The sequence below is a fragment of the Schistocerca piceifrons genome, chromosome 2, assembly GCF_021461385.2.
Source record: "Schistocerca piceifrons isolate TAMUIC-IGC-003096 chromosome 2, iqSchPice1.1, whole genome shotgun sequence".
NCBI classification, from domain to species: Eukaryota; Metazoa; Arthropoda; class Insecta; order Orthoptera; family Acrididae; genus Schistocerca; species Schistocerca piceifrons.
In genome coordinates, this window is record NC_060139.1 from 649,953,062 (window position 1) to 649,970,274 (window position 17,213).

Sequence of the window (17,213 nt, forward strand, 5' to 3'; positions counted from 1 at the left end):
ATTCTCTTTATATTTCTTCCAGTTGAAAGCTGCCTTACAAACATAATGTGAAAAGAAATTTGGTCACGTTTTCATCCATTATTACTGTTTCACATGATGAAACTGTTTACTATTTCAACCCCCCCCTCCAGTAAAATTCACCATTTGAGTGACCTACTGCCAATAGAATATCTTCCTCTCCACTGCTCAAACTCGTCTACAACACTCACAACAGGTGTGTACTCCACAATGGGTGCAGGGCAGGCCTTAACTGAGGTTGTATCACCTCTATCATCCGCGATGCCTAATTCCACTTTATTTGAAACGATTATAAAACTAAAAACAGCTGAATTTTGGAAACACGGCCTGACTCGCTATCCTTTACAAAAACAAGAAACCATTTTTTACTGTAATATGTGAAATTTTAATTCATTCAGTCATTAAACGGTTAACAATTACATCTGGACAGGCTAAACAAGCAATAAATAAATGGTATTTCACTCACCCCTGTACTCAAGATCATTATGGTAGGATGAATTCTTGCGACGACTGGAACCTATTGATGTTTTCCTGTCATTGCCTTCATCATCATCCAAACGAGCTGGGCCATTAACTACAGTAACACTGTAGGGACTGTCACGGGGTCCTTCTAGATGAACCACAGGGCCTCGTGACCTCCCACTGCTGGCATTACTACCACTGTCAGTCGCAACACCACTTGCATCACGGCCCCGTCTTCTTCCGGCTGCCAAAGGTATGGGGCTGTCACAAGTTGCACCCGCTTCAAGTTTTGGTCGCTTCACCTTTTTCTTGTGTGATGACAGCCCTTCATCACTTATCCCACTAACCCGTCCTGCCTGTTTCCTTTTCTTTTTCTTGGGTGTATTCTCTGATGAAGAGAGGCCTAGGACATTATCGGAAGAACGATGTGAACTATTTCGTGAACCCTTGGGTCGGCCTCGTTTTGAAACTCGTGGTTTTGTATCTTGTGGCGGTGGTGGTGGAGCTGGAGTTGCAGTCACAGACGGAGAAGTATTTTCAGAACCACTTAAACATTCTAATGCCTTTGCTGCCATTGTGGAAGAATCTGTAACAGATGATGATGGAACTTCCGCCTTCACAGTATCTGAAGAAATATTATCTTCCTCTACAATTCCTGCAAACATTTTCTCAAGTTCAGTTTCAACATCAATTATAGTACTTTTTGGCTCTAATTTTGGCTCAGATTTCACACTATCAGAGTTGAGAACGGAAAGGAGGTCATCTGCATTATCATTCTTTTGTGGAACACTTTCACTTTTCACAGATGATTCTACAGAGTCATTATTCTCCGAGGGTGCAGCTACAATATTGTTAACAGCTTCTTTTGTCACTTCTTTTTCTGCAGGTTTACTGTCCTCTTCCCTCTTTATATCACTTTCAGAATTATCAGACAGTAGCCCAGTCAATTTGGTTACAGTTTCACTTTCAGTGACCAGGGGCTCCACTTTCACAACTTCTTTCAGTTTCTCTGAACTATCAGGCATGTCAACTGGAGCTGTCACAGTATCTTCTGATCCTGGTGCTTTTGAGCTGTTACTATTACTCTCTGTATCACTGGATGTCTTTGCAACTCTGACAGGTTTGTCAAGTTTCCGTTTCCGTCTTGGCTTGCCATTGTCTTCATCTGTGCTCCCATTGAATGTAGGTGATGTAGTGCCATCTTCATGTGCTCTACTAGCAGGCCTCTGTGGAACAGCAGAATCACCGGGTGACGGGGACTGAGCATCACGACCACCACCGCTATCTTCACTTGTGACTGCTGGAGAGACAATTACAGACGCAGGAGCCACAACAACCTATGGAGATAAAAAAAAGGTCACAATTATTCGAAATTCTGAAATCAGCAGCCGTTGTTTCATTAAAACAAGCCACACAAAATATAAAAGTAAATGAATGGTAACCATTGGCAGCCAACATATAATAATTCACATGTCAAATACAATAAAACCATCCACATGAATAAAAACTGAACTCAATGACTGAATTAACAATTCTGGCCAAAATCATTTTCAGAGGGGAAAAAAATGTTTACATACTGAAAAATGAAGACAAAAGAAATAATAATTTGCCAGCCAACGGTGTGACATCATCATCATCATCATCATCATCTCCTCTCTCTCTCTCTCTCTCTCTCTCTCTCTCTCTCACACACACACACACACACACACACACACACATAAAGGACTATTAAGAGCATAGCAAGCAGTAGAGAAATTCTATGTCTCCACTTATTTTTGCATAGATGGAAACTAAGGATGAAATATGTATATGATTGCTGCAGAAACCACTTCTGAGAATAGACTGACACCTTCATTTCCAACAACAGGAAAACTGCTATTTGTAAATCAGTATAAACAAGCTCTATCTATATAAATTATACAAGTACTATTAAAGTGTCATGGAGGTGACTTTTAATCCATTTCATTTTCTCTTCCCATCACCAATTCCACTATCATTCCATTCACATATGCTACAAAGGCTCCTCAAGAACCAAGGAGCCTGCCCAGGAGGGGTGGCTTGCCTGCCTCTACAATACCGATAGGTGTGACGAAAAAAGTCAACCACATTAGAGGGGTATCTGTGGAGAGGTACAACAAACACATGGTTCCTGAAGAGGGCAGCAGCCTTCTCAGTCGCTGCAGCGGCAATGATCTGATGATTGTTCTGGCCTTGTAATCTTAGTCAACATGGCATTACTCTGTTGGTATATAGCTGAAAACAAGGAAAAACTACAGCTGTTACATTTTCAGAAGACATGCAGATCTATAGCATGGCTTAATGATGATGGCATCCTCTTAAGTAAAATATTCTAGAAGGAAAATAGTTCCATTGAGATCTCCAAACAGAGACTACTCGAGATGATGTTCTCAGGAGAAACAAACATGGCTCTCTACAGTTCATAACATGCAATGTTAGATTGCAGGGTTATAAATACAAAATCAAATAGGGGTAATGCAGGAGTAGGTTTAACAATGAATAAAAAAAATAGGAGTGCGGGTAAGCTAGTACAAACAGCATAGTGAACGCATTATAGTGGCCAAGATAGACACGAAGCCCATGCCTACTACAGTAGTACAAGTTTATATGCCAACTAGCTCTGCAGATGACGAAGAAATTGAAGAAATGTATGATGAGATAAAAGAAATTATCCAGGTAGTGAAGGGAGACGAAAATTTAATAGTCATGGGCGACTGGAATTCGACAGTAGGAAAAGGGAGAGAAGGAAACATAGTAGGTGAATATGGCTTGGGGCTAAGAAATGAAAGAGGAAGCCGTCTGGTAGAATTTTGCACAGAGCATAACTTAATCATAGCTAACACTTGGTTCAAGAATCATAAAAGAAGGCTGTATATATGGAAGAATCCTGGAGACATTAAAATGTATCAGATAAATTATATAATGGTAAGACAGAGATTTAGGAACCAGGTTTTAAATTGTAGGGCATTTCCAGGGGCAGATGTGGACTCTGACCACAATCTATTGGTTATGAACTGTAGATTAAAACTGAAGAAATTGCAAAAAGGTGGGAATTTAACGAGATGGGACCTGGATAAACTGACTAAACCAGAGGTTGTAAGAGTTTCAGGGACAGCATAAGGGAACAATTGACAGGAATGGGGGAAAGAAATACAGTAGAAGAAGAATGGGTAGCTCTGAGGGATGAAGTAGTGAACGCAGCAGAGGATCAAGTAGGTAAAAAGACGAGGGCTAGTAGAAATCCTTGAGTAACAGAAGAAATATTGAATTTAATTGATGAAAGGAGAAAATATAAAAATGCAGTAAATGAAGCAGGCAAAAAGGAATCCAAACGTCTAAAAAATGAGATCGACAGGAAGTGCAAAATGGCTAAGCAGGCATGGCTAGAGGACAAATGTAAGGATGCAGAGGCTTATCTCACTAGGGTAAGATAGATACAGCCTACAGGAAAATTAAAGAGACCTTTGTAGAAAGGAGAGTCACTTGTATGAATATCAAGAACTCAGATGGAAACCCAGTTCTAAGCAAAGAGGGGAAAGCGGAAAGGTGGAAGGAGTATATAGAGGGCCTATACAAGGGCGATGTACTTCAGGACAATATTATGAAAATGGAAGAGGATGTAGATGAAGATGAATTGGGAAATACGATACTGCGTGAAGAGTTTGACAGAGCACTGAAAGACCTGAGTCAAAACAAGGCCCCGGGAGTAGACAACATTCCATTGCAACTACTGATGGCCTTGGGAGAGCCAGTTCTCACAAAACTCTAACATCTGGTGAGCAAGATGTATGAGACAGGCGAAATACCCTCAGACTTCAAGAAGAATATAATAATTCCAATCCCAAAGAAAGCAGGTGTTGACAGATGTGAAAATTACCGAACTATCAGTTTAATAAGCCACAGCTACAAAATACTAATGAAAATTATTTACAGACGAATGGAAAAACTGGTAGAAACCGACCTCGGGGAAGATCAGTCTGGATTCCGTAGAAATGTTGGAACACGTGAGGCAATACTGACCTTACGACTTATCTTAGAAGAAAGATTAAGGAAAGGCAAACCTACGTTTCTAGCATTTGTAGATTTAGAGAAAGCTTTTGACAACGTTGACTGGAATGCTCTCTTTCAAATTCTAAAGATGGCAGGGGTAAAATACAGGGAGCGAAAGGCTATTTACATTTGTACAGAAACCAGATGGCAGTTATAAGAGTCGAGGGGCATGAAAGGGAAGCAGTGGTTGGGAAGGGAGTGAGACAGGGTTGTAGCCTCTCTCCGATGTTATTCAATCTGTATATTGAGGAAGCAATAAAGGAAACAAAAGAAATGTCCGGAGTAGGTATTAAAATCCACGGAGAAGAAATAAAAACTTTGAGGTTCGCTGATGACATTGTAATTCTGTCAGAGACAGCAAAGGACTTGGAAGAGCAGTTGAACGGAATGGACAGTGTCTTGAAAGGAGGATATAAGATGAACATCAACAAAAGCAAAACGAGGATAATGGAATGTAGTCGAATTAGGTCGGGCGATGCTGAGGGAATTAAATTAGGAAATGAGGCACTTCAAGTAGTAAAGGAGTTTTGCTATTTGGGGAGCAAAATAACTGATGATGGTTGAAGTAGAGAGGATATAAAATGTAGGCTGGCAATGGCAAGGAAAGCGTTTCTGAAGAAGAGAAATTTGTTAACATCGAGTATAGATTTAAGTGTCAGGAAGTCGTTTCTGAAAGTATTTGTATGGAGTGTAGCCATGTATGGAAGTGAAACATGGACAATAAATAGTTTGGACAAGAAGAGAATAGAAGCTTTCGAAATGTGGTGCTACAGAAGAATGTTGAGGATTAGATGGGTAGATCACGTAACTAATGAGGAGGTATTGAATAGGATTGGGGAGAAGAGAAGTTTGTGGCACAACTTGACTAGAAGAAGTGATCGGTTGGTAGGACATGTCCTGAGGCATCAAGGGATCACAAATTTAGCATTGGAGGGCAACATGGAGGTTAAAATCGTAGAGGGAGACCAAGAGATGAATACACTAAACAGATTCCGAAGGATGTATGTTGCAGTAGGTACTGGGAGATGAAGGAGCTTGCACGGGATAGATTAGCATGGAGAGCTGCATCAAACCAGTCTCAGGACTGAAGACCACAACAACAACAACAACAACAACAATATTAGATCCCTTAACTGCACACGCAGAGAAATGAAAGGCTGTAGAAATGTGATTAGGGGACAGATGGATGCCAAAACTTCCTGTCAGATTAGAACTGTGTGCTGGACCAAGACTCGAATTCTGGACCTTTGCTTTTTGTGGGCAATTGCTCTGCCACCTGAGCTACCGAAACCCAAGCATGGCTCACGACCCATCCTCACAGCTTTACTTCCACCAGTATCCTATCTCCAACCTTCCAAAGTTCACACAAGCTCTCCTGCAAAACTTGCAAGACTGGCACTCCTGGAAGAAACGATGTTGCAGAGACATGGCTAAGCTACAGCCTGAGGGATGTTTCCAGAATGTTACTTTCCCTCTGCAGTGGAGTGTGTGCTGATATGAAACTTCCTGACTGGTTAAAACTTTATGTCAAAGGAGAGTATCTGAAGTTTGCGAAGTAGGAGATGAAATACTGCTGAAAATAAAGCTGTGAGGATGGGTCATGGGTTGTGGTTGGGTAGCTGTCGGTAGGGCACTTGACCGTGAAAGGCCGAGGTAGAGATTTGACGTCTCAATCTGGCACAGAGTTTCAATCTGCCAGGAAGTTTCAGATCAGCGCACACTCTGCTGCAGAGTAAAAATTTCATTCTGGGAAGATACATGCCACCTACAGGAACAAAGTAATATCTGGAGAAAAGAGAAGAACATAAATGAATATTAAAACCTCAGACGGCAAGCCTGATGTGACAAAGGTAAAGCTGAAAGATGGAAGGAATATCAGTCTATATAAGGAACAAAACTTGAAGATAATATTGTAGAAAGGAAAGAGGAAGTACATGACAATGAGATGAGCGCTACAATACTGCAACAATCTGACAGTAAATTTTAACATCTAAGTCGAAATGAGGGCCCTGAGGTAGATGAATTCCTTCAGAGTTATTAGGATCCCTGTGAGTGACAGCCATGACAAAACTGTTCCATCTCTTAGGCTTAGTGTATTAGACAGGCACAATACCCCCACACTTTAAGAGGAACGGATTCATTCCTATTCCAAATAAAACAGGTGCTGACAGATGTGAATATTACAGAACCATGACTTAAATCAGTCATGGCTGCAAAACAATAATAAAAAGTGGCACAAGTCGACCTTGGGGAAAATCAGTTTGGGTTCAACTAAAATGTAAGAACATATGAGGCAATACTGACCCCAAGTGTCATCTTAGAAAACAGGATGGAGAGAGAGAGAGAGAGAGAGAGAGAGAGAGAGAGAGAGAGAGAGAGAGTAGGACGTTTGCAGCTATGTGGTGTGGAAATATGCAGGGAGACAATGCTACACAGTGCCAGCCACTTTGCAAATCATACAGACCATTTGCTATGGTAGGAATGGCACTTGAAAGTAGTTCATACAGGTTGGTAGTAGCTTCAACGACTTCAGACTTCTGTAGCAACCACACAAAGTGTTGCTGGTCTCCTTTGTTCGCATTTAGTGTTTGACTAACTCAGTCTGTGATTTTCTTTAGTCCACATTTATTTATTTGTGTGTGTTAAACGGTGTACCACTTCATAATGGGCAAAAAGACAGTGAGACAAGTTTACAAATAAAGATAAGTGTAACATTATTCAGGAAGCGTATAAAAATTCACAAACAAAGCTTGTTGACATTGCACAAAAACTGAACATTCTTCCATCATCATTAAATACAATAGTGAGCAAACAAAAAGTAACTGAAACATCACATTTGGAAGGAGGAAATGGAACACAAAAATGAGTGCATGACAGTCAGTTTCCAGCACTGAAAAATGTGCTACTAAACTGGATAACACAATCTCGTATTTCGAACATTCCAATTGATGGTACAGTGGTTCATGCTAAAGCAAAGTATTTGACACATGAGTCTTGCAAATTTCAAAGCATCCAATAGTTGGATCGAAAGGTTCAAGAACAAGCATAATTTAGTACATAGATGTGCTCAAGGTAGGCTGGAAGCGTGTGAACATTGACACTGTTTAGTCACAGAAAAATACTCTTCCACTAATCATAGAAAACTGCAGTCCCAATACAGATGAAACGGGCTTATTTTTGCAGCTTTTGCCTGACAAAACTCTGGAGGTCAGAGGAGAAATATGCCACAGTGGAAAATTTAGTAAAGAGAGGCTGTTGTATCATGTTATAACGAAAGTGGACCTGAAAAGTTGTTTCCAGTAGTAGGAAAGAGGAGGACGCCCCACAATATTTCAAAAATGTGCAGACATTTCTATGTGTCTGTTTAAAAATCAGTAACAACAACTATTTTCAAACAATTCTTGCATGTCTGGGATACAAAATTGGGATTCAGAAACAGGAAGATCATCCTCTTTGCTGACCACTGTGCAGCAAATCCCCCAGATACACTGTATCTATGCAATATAAATGTAGTGTTTTTCCCTCCCAATTGTACAAACCACCTTCAGTCACTTGACCAAGACATTACCAAATACCGGAAACAAAAATTACAGGAAGATTGATGTACAGAAGCTACTAGCTGGTCTTCATACTATGACAAGAAAAGTTGCGATTTAGGAAGCTACACATTTTGTTAAGAAGTTTCGAGAAGATAAGGCCATTTCAGCTGTAAGTCCTTTACCGATAGGTGTGACCAGTTTCACAGTCTTTTAGTTTTGTTACGGTGCAATAAAATCATGATCCAGTTGAGAAAAGAGAATAGCATGATCCAGCATTCATAGTCAGCAATTTTTTGCTAAGTAGCAGAACATGTCTCAATTTTATTGCACCTCTTGATGGAGCTAAAACATTGCAAAACCTGTCATGCCTGTAAATAAAGTACCTATAGCTGAAATTGTCTTATCTTTTCAAAATGATATATCCAGACTGTGGCTACTCCAACAACCCTGATTATTACAAAGTCCGCTTTTTAAAAAGTGCCTGGTATTCTGTGCAAGAAAGCACTATCTCAAACTGCTTCAATAAGGCTGGCTTTCACCAGACACCAGTACTTACAGAAAACATCATGCCAGAAAAAAATAATTGTAGCTGAACAGCAGCAGCAAATAATGGGGAAGAAGAAAATACTGACTGTCTTCGTTTTGATGAATGTGTTGATTGTGACAAATACGTTGTTGTCTTGTCAGTCCATGACAATTCATGAAGTGCTGCAGGAACAGCTGGCAGAGAATTAAGAGGAAAGTGTAGACAAGAATGAAGCAGACCTTTTATCAGTTCCTACAATGTCAAAAGCTACTGGAGCAATGGACACAGTTAAGCACTATGTTTTGAGTTTTGAAGTCGACGGAGAAGTGATGATCACATTGAGCAAGATGGTCATTTGATATTAAAATTAGGACAAAAGAAACATTCAACTATTAACATGTTTTTTTAAACTTTTGTGAAGACAGGACAATGCACAGTATGTTATTGTGTTATAGTACAATTGGGCTAACAAGATATACCATATTTACCCGAGTATAAGACAATCCTGAATATAAGACGACCCCTCCTTTTTTTAAGATGTTCCTTGAGAAAATACATTTTTTAAACTTATTCTGTCTATTCAAAATTATAAACTTATAATGGCATAATGTATCTGCTTAAAATGTAACATTACAATTTCACATACTTATGCCATTTATTCACTGTCTACATTTTGATAATACAAGGAGTAACAAAATGAAAGAAATTGTTTATGTTATTTTTTATCCTAATATCTTTTCTGTTTATTTAGCCTGTCATCTGTGGTATCATTATTTTTAATCATAATAATAATAATCATCATCATCATCCTAACAGGACAGCTGTGAAACTTCTATCCTGGTTGTCACAAATATTTGGCTATTTCTTCCGAATATATTGTGATTTTTGAGGTTGTGGTTCGGTGGGACCTGATATAACACAAAGCGGATTTTGTTTCTATACTGACATGAGAATCATACAATGTCTGTTGCTTCCAAACATATCGTCTGCCTGCTGTTGTCTCAGTGGCTTTGTAGAACCAGCAGCTGACATACCCCTCTATCGTTCCCATCACACCTCATGGTTAGCATCGACAATAGTGCTGCATGAAATATGTAAATATGCCGCTGGCCCCAAACTAGACTTTCAGCACCTTCTGCAGAATTTCATGCTATGCTGAGTATTTGTTCGATTTTAAAGTCAATTCAATTCAGAGTACAAATAGATTGAGGCAAACTGCAGCTTAAACATGGTAGACACTCATAAAAATCCACAGAACACAGAATAGACTCCCATGGTTAGCATCATAATGAACTTTGCTGCCCGCTCACCATTCCTCATCCTGCAAACACAATAGTTCTAAGCCACACTGGCATCACTGTTCACCCTTCAACCCTTCCGTAGTGCTGTGCTTGAGCAATAGTAAAACACAGACGGTAATATCCTTAACAGTACAGGTCATATGCAACAACAGCAAGTAATAGATAAATAAAAGATCGCAATCACAATTCAGTGGATTTCTTGAACTTTCACTCGAACCGCGATCTCCACAACGGGTCATCCCAAGGTAATTTATTCTTGCGATAACAATTGAAGCCATGTCAATGTGATTTATTTTGCCTGTTAGATGTTTAATTCTGGGTTATTTTCTTTCTTGTTTCATCTTAATTTCACCCTCTTGCTCTGAAACTGATTAAAAGCTGGTGATGTTTTTCCCTGGTATTCTAATACACGATCAGCGACCAAATTTCTCATTTTCAACTCACTTGGTACATCATTACAGTTTCTCACAACCAAATAGAATACTGACTTGGGTTCAGAACCAAGGAAAGGTATTTGGAGGACAAGATATTCACCCTCGAGTGTTACTTTTACTCAAAAAGCAGCATAAATGTACTGTATGTATGTGGTGTCCATATATGTACAAGAACTTTCATTGCAAACCTGTTCAGTTTATAACTAGATAGAATTCACTGGTATTTTCTCCAGTGCTTCACAAAATTGTCAATTTTTAAGCTGAGCATTAGATTATTGTGGCGGCTAGTTCATAGTTACTCACATATCCCTTGCACATTGCACTTGCACCGTAAGTCAAATGCCATGATTGTGCAAGCAAGGTCGATACTGTATCAAACACTTCAGTTTATCGGCAAACCTTGACTATTCAAACGAAATCATTGTTTACTAAGCCCTACCCTTCAGAGTTCATCAAAACAGATTTGTATAAAAACTCTATAAATGTAAGACAACCCATATTTACTCTATTAAACTATGTAACAAAGTTGATCTGAGCGGCTATAGTTTAATCTGTGAATATGAGACAACCCCATATTTTTCTGATGATGAATTTGGGAAAAGGCCTCCTTTCATAATCAGGTAAATATGGTAAAATATACAGACAGTTTGTTGAAATAAAAACCACTATTCCGTTAGCAGTAGTGATTCACTAAGAAGAGACATTAAACGGATGATGGGCGTTTAGTTTTGAGAAGAGTAATAAAAATTTTGATTTCAGTTTATTTTTATTTTTCATCATCAACACATACTAGGTACATACTTTGGACACTAGAGAGTGGCTTTCCTGCATTCCATTTGGCTAATGGCAGAAGTGTACACATTTGATTTACCAAATGTTGCCATATTTAACACACTTTTGCTTATTGCATGCTAACACACAATTTTGAGAGTTTCTAGGTCTGATATTCTGAACATGACCTCGAAAATGCACATTTTGAATGATACTTTACACATTGCCATAACATGCCAGGCAATGTGGCATTATGAGAGCCCATATTACCCCAAATATGGTACCTGTAATTGTGCATTTTCAGAGAGAATAAAAATCAAATCATGACCAAATTTGGCATTTTTCTGTAGTATGTTTCCCTGCTTATGATGTTCAAAGTCAGTGGCCCTTTCAAAAATGTGCTAACAAAATTCCACTGTACTTTTGAAGAATGTGTGCAATCCAACATTGCCTCCTCATAGTCGAAAAGGCATTACTAATCTAACCTAGATGTATGTGACTTAAAATCTGTTATGTACACTCACCGTGCTGACAGGAGTTTGTGGAGAATGTTCGGAACCTGAGCTAGTGCTCTGAGCACTCCCCTTCTTGGTACCACTCTCAACAAGGTTTTCCAGGATTGAATCAACTTTCTTCGTGCGTTTTATTGTGCCACTCTTCGGAGATCGCACAGGTGAGACTGGCCCAAGATCTTTGGAAGATGTAGGAGCTGGTGACGGTGAAGGTGATGGTCTCGGTTGTGGTTGCTGCTGCACTCCTGGTGGTGGCAATTGGTGGCCATCATCTGAGTGACGACTGGCAGGGGATTCTGGAGGAGGTGGTGGCGTTGGTGTGTGTGCTGGAGCAGGTGCTGGTGCTGGTGCTGCAACAGGTGCCATTACAGCAGAACCACTAACAACGCTGGGAACTGACGGACTTGACGTCGCAGGTGCTACTGCAGGTTCGTGTTTGTCTCCACTGATAGCTGCACCACCTCCTCTATCCGAAGTAATTTCTGGTGATGGCCGACTTGGTTCCAGTGTTGCGGGTGACATTGGGGTAAGTTGAGAGGGCATTGTCAGCTTTCGTGGCGTCTGGGCAATGACACTTACCTATAACAGAAGATAATTATTCTTGTTTTAGATTACCTTTGTTTGCCACCACGAAAAAGAAGTCGAAGTTATTTTACAACTTCATCACATATAATCAAAATTGCAATTTATTTTTTATCTCCAACAAACCATGTAAGTTGGCAATCCACATTTTCTCTTTGTTGCTTATGTTCATAGTACTTGATACGAGAAGCAATTGTGTGAAAACTAGAAGCATCTGGCTTTAAAACCAACTTTCCTGTACATATCTGCTTTATGTACATTTTTGAAATTTTGTCTGTTTCTATCAATTATGGTAAAATCAAATTCAATAGTCAACAGAAGAAATAAAGGTAACTAGTCATGGTATAGCTGAATTGTCCTAGAAACCACAAAAGGACAATTTAGCCACACATGTTTGTTTTTGTTAATCTGTTACAAACGAATATAAACAACGTCCAAAAGTTTAATATCAATTAAAATGTTTACGTACCTGTGGAGGACACACCACTTCACCCATATAACGAATGGTTACTTTTACTCTATTTTTATTCCAAACAGGACATTCGAGCTTTGCATCAAATTAAATATGGTAAAGCAACTTAGAAATACTTTTTGAAGACTTTTGCATGTCACAAATTCTGTAATTGCTTCCATTAAACAATTCTATGTTCCCTTCAACAGATGGATATGAAATCTAAAAATCAATATTTTTCAACTACTTTATCTTATTGAATATTTTCATGGAAGTGATTATACATTTCTTTGAATAGAGAGATACTCTGCCAAATGTTGCTGAAGTAATGTCAAACCTTATTATGTAGCAGAACTGTGCTTATGGTGCTGTTTCTTGCAGACCAAGCGCCGCCACACGGCAGGTCTAGAGAGACTTCCTAGCACTCGCCCCAGTTGTACAGCCGACTTTGCTAGCAATGGTTCACTGACAAATTACGCTCTCATTTGCCGAGACGATAGTTAGCATAGCTTTCAGCTACGTCATTTGCTACGACCTAGCAAGGCGCCATTATAAATTGCTATTTATCTTGTGATGCCTGTACCGTCAGACCGATGTACACCAATTATGGATTAAAGTTAAGTATTCCAGCAGCTACGTACTTTTCTTGATAGTATAATCACTTTACCTGTTCCAGACCTCACGCCAGCCTGCATGAGTTAAACGCGTGCCTTTCGGCTTCCTCCAAACCCCGTGAATTGGTTCCTGCCAATTCACAACAACAAATATGTTGGGTGGAGTTACTGGGATGACACAAAACAGTTTACTGTTCAGCCTCATTCAATGTCAGAAGTTGTTGTTGTTGTTGTGGTCTTCAGTCCTGAGACTGGTTTGATGCAGCTCTCCATGCTACTCTATCCTGTGCAAACTTCTTCATCTCCCAATACCTACTGCAACCTACATCCTTCTGAATCTGCTTAGTGTATTCATCTCTTGGTCTCCCTCTACGATTTTTACCCTCCACGGTGCCCTCCAATGCTAAATTTGTGATCCCTCGATGCCTCATAACATGTCCTACCAACCGATCCCTTCTTCTAGTCAAGTTGTGCCACAAACTCCTCTTCTCCCCAATCCTACTCAATACCTCCTCATTAGTGACGTGATCTACCCACCTTATCTTCAGCATTCTTCTGTAGCACCACATTTCGAAAGCTTCTATTCTCTTCTTGTCCAAACTAGTTATCGTTCATGTTTCACTTCCATACATGGCTACACTCCATACAAATACTTTCAGAAACGACTTCCTGACACTTAAATCTATACTCGATGTTAACAAGGTTCTCATCTTGAGAAACGCTTTCCTTGCCACTGCCAGTCTACATTTTATATCCTCTCTGCTTCGACCATCATCGGTTATTTTACTCCCTAAATAGCAAAACTCCTTTACTACTCTAAGTGTCTCATTTCCTAATATAATTCCCTCAGCATCACCCGACTTAATTTGACTACATTCCATTAACCTCGTTTTGCTTTTGTTGATGTTCATCTTATATCCTCCTTTCAAGACACTGTCCATTCCGTTCAACTGCTCTTCCAAGTCCTTTGCTGTCTCTGACAGAATTACAATGTCATCGGCGAACCTCAAAGTTTTTACTTCTTCTCCATGAATTTTAATACCTACTCCGAATTTTTCTTTTGTTTCCTTTACTGCTTGCTCAATATACAGATTGAATAACATCGGGGAAAGGCTACAACCCTGTCTCACTCCTTTTCCAACCACTGCTTCCCTTTCATGCCCCTCGACTCTTATAACTGCCATCTGGTTTCTGTACAAGTTGTAAATAGCCTTTCGCTCCCTGTATTTTACCCCTGCCACCTTCAGAATTTGAAAGAGAGTATTCCAGTTAACATTGTCAAAAGCTTTCTCTAAGTCTACAAATGCTAGAAACGTAGGTTTGCCTTTTCTTAATCTTTCTTCTAAGATAAGTCGTAAGGTTAGTATTGCCTCACGTGTTCCAACATTTCTATGGAATCCAAACTGATCTTCCCCGAGGTCGGCTTCTACCAGTTTTTCCATTCGTCTGTAAAGAATTCGCGTTAGTATTTTGCAGCTGTGACTTATTAAACTGATAGTTCGGTAATTTTCACATCTGTCAACACCTGCTTTCTTTGGGATTGGAATTATTATATTCTTGAAGTCTGAGGGTATTTCGGCTGTTTCATACATCGTGCTCACCAGATGGTAGAGTTTTGTCATGACTGGCTCTCCCGAGGCCATCAGTAGTTCTAATGGAATGTTGTCTACTCCCGGGGCCTTGTTTCGACTCAGGTCTTTCAGTGCTCTGTCAAACTCTTCACGCAGTATCTTATCTCCCATTTTGTCTTCATCTACATCCTCTTCCATTTCCATAATATTGTCCTCAAGTACATCACCCTTGTATAAATCCTCTATATACTCCTTCCACCTTTCTGCCTTCCCTTCTTTGCTTAGAACTGGGTTGCCATCTGAGCTCTTGATATTCATACAAGTGATTCTCTTCTCTCCAAAGGTCTCTTTAATTTTCCTGTAGGCAGTATCTATCTTACCCCTAGTGAGACAAATGTCAGAAGTACAACACACTATTTTCCTACATTAAAAATATGATTAGGGTGGTTGTTATTCTGGTTGATTATAACATTTAAATAGCACTTAAAATCAATATTCTCACAAAATATCTGGTTTCTTTTTAAGTGTAATTGAAGCTTAAAAATCATTAAACATCAAGATCTGATCACTAATTGAAAATGCTCTGTTGCTGGCTGATGCTTTGTGACGTCAGAGACTAGGAGTAAGAAAAAGCTATGCATGTGTTATAGGAGTGTTAGTCAGAGTTATGACACTTTTATGTACTTTTTCTACAAACAGTTTAGCTATTTAGTGATGGAACACACAGGTTACAACTTTTAAATAACAACAGAAAGAAGTTTTGTGAACATATGTAGTGGAAACATTGTAACAGTTGATGTGTTTATACTACGCCAATTTAGAGAGGCAATATATGCAACGACGGACTTTCTTTTCCCTGCTCCCTGCAACATCATTAAACTTACTCAAAACTAAGGAATTGTACAACTTTCGCAAATGGGTCCGTATATTATAACTAAATTGCCAACTATCAGTCAAGAGCTACAACCCAAGACACAAGAAAAATATTCTTGGCAAAACTTTGTGCCGATTTCTTCTGTACAAGACACTCAGCAGAGATACTGCACGCAGTAGTAGTTCGGTACCACACCTGAATGATGATAAGGTGGTCCCATGTTTGAATCCTGGAAGGATCAAATACATTTTTGAAAGTTTTACATGAAATACGAAAACAGCATTAGCAAGAACTGACTGTCGTCATCATTTCGATTGTGGGATGCTTTATAGACAGGGTGGTCCATTGATCGTGACCGGGCCAAATATCTCACAAAATAAGCGTCAAATGAAAAAACTACAAGGAACGAAACTTGTCTAGCTTGAAGGGGGAAACCAGATGGCGCTATGGTTGGCCCGCTAGATGGCACTGCCATAGGTCAAATGGATACCAACTGCGTTTTTTCAAATAGGAACCCCCATTTTTTTATTACATATTCATGTAGTACATAAAGAAATAGGAATTTTTTAGTTGGACCACTTTTTTCGCTTTGTGATAGATGGCGCTGTAATCGTTGCAAACATATGGCTCACAATTTTAGACGAATAGTTGGTAACAGGTAGGATTTTTAAATTAAAATACAGAATGTAGGTGTGTTTGACTATTTTATTTCGGTTTTTCAATGTGATACATGTACCTTTGTTAACTTATCATTTCTGAGAACACATGCTGTTACAGTGTGATTACCTGTAAATACCACATTAATGCAATAAATGCTCAAAATGATGTCCGTCACCCTCAATGCATTTGGTAATACGTGTAACGACATTCCTCTCAACAGCGAGTAGTTCGCCTTTTGTGATGTTCACGCATGTATTGACAATGCACCGACGCATGTTGTCAAGCGTAGTCGGTGGATCACGATAGCAAATATCCTTTAACTTTCCCCACAGAAAGAAAATCCAGGGATGTCATATCCGGTGAACATGCGGGCCATGGTATGGTGCTTCGATGACCAATCCACCTGTCATGAAATATGCTATTCAATACTGCTTCAACCGGACATCCATCATGTTGGATGTACATCGCCATTCTGTCATGCAGTGAAAAATCTTGTAGTAACATCGGTAGAACATTATGTAGGAAATCAGCATATATTGCACTATTTAGATTGCCATCGATAAGATGGGGGCCAATTATCCTTCCTCCCATAATGCCGCGACAGCAGCCAAAACACCTACTTGGGTATCATCATTTGTTGCAAGTCGCAGTTGACGTTTCACATGTGGCTGAACACTTCCTGTTTCCTTAAATAACGTAACTAAACGGCGAACGGTCCGGACACTTGGATGATGTCGTCCAGGATACCGAGCAGCATACATAGCACATGCTCGTTGGGCATTTTGATCACAATAGCCATAGATCAACACAATATCGACCTTTTCCGCAAT

The 17,213-nt window shown here is 39.6% G+C and overlaps 1 protein-coding gene across 5 annotated transcripts in view; it reads right to left on the reverse strand.

The window, feature by feature from the left end:
• LOC124777272 (nascent polypeptide-associated complex subunit alpha, muscle-specific form) overlaps positions 1 to 17,213 on the reverse strand; it is a 105,911-nt gene that overhangs the window by 48,748 nt on the left and 39,950 nt on the right. For all 5 annotated transcript variants that reach the window (XR_007015704.1, XR_007015705.1, XM_047252604.1 and 2 more), the window contains exons 6-7: positions 11,644 to 12,210; positions 485 to 1,817 (exon numbers count right to left, since the gene is read on the reverse strand). Coding sequence is in view for 3 of the 5 variants with exons in the window: in XM_047252604.1 (XP_047108560.1) it covers positions 485 to 1,817; positions 11,644 to 12,210 (1,900 nt within the window). In the remaining 2 variants the exon portion in view is untranslated. The remainder of the gene's footprint in view (positions 1 to 484; positions 1,818 to 11,643; positions 12,211 to 17,213) is intronic.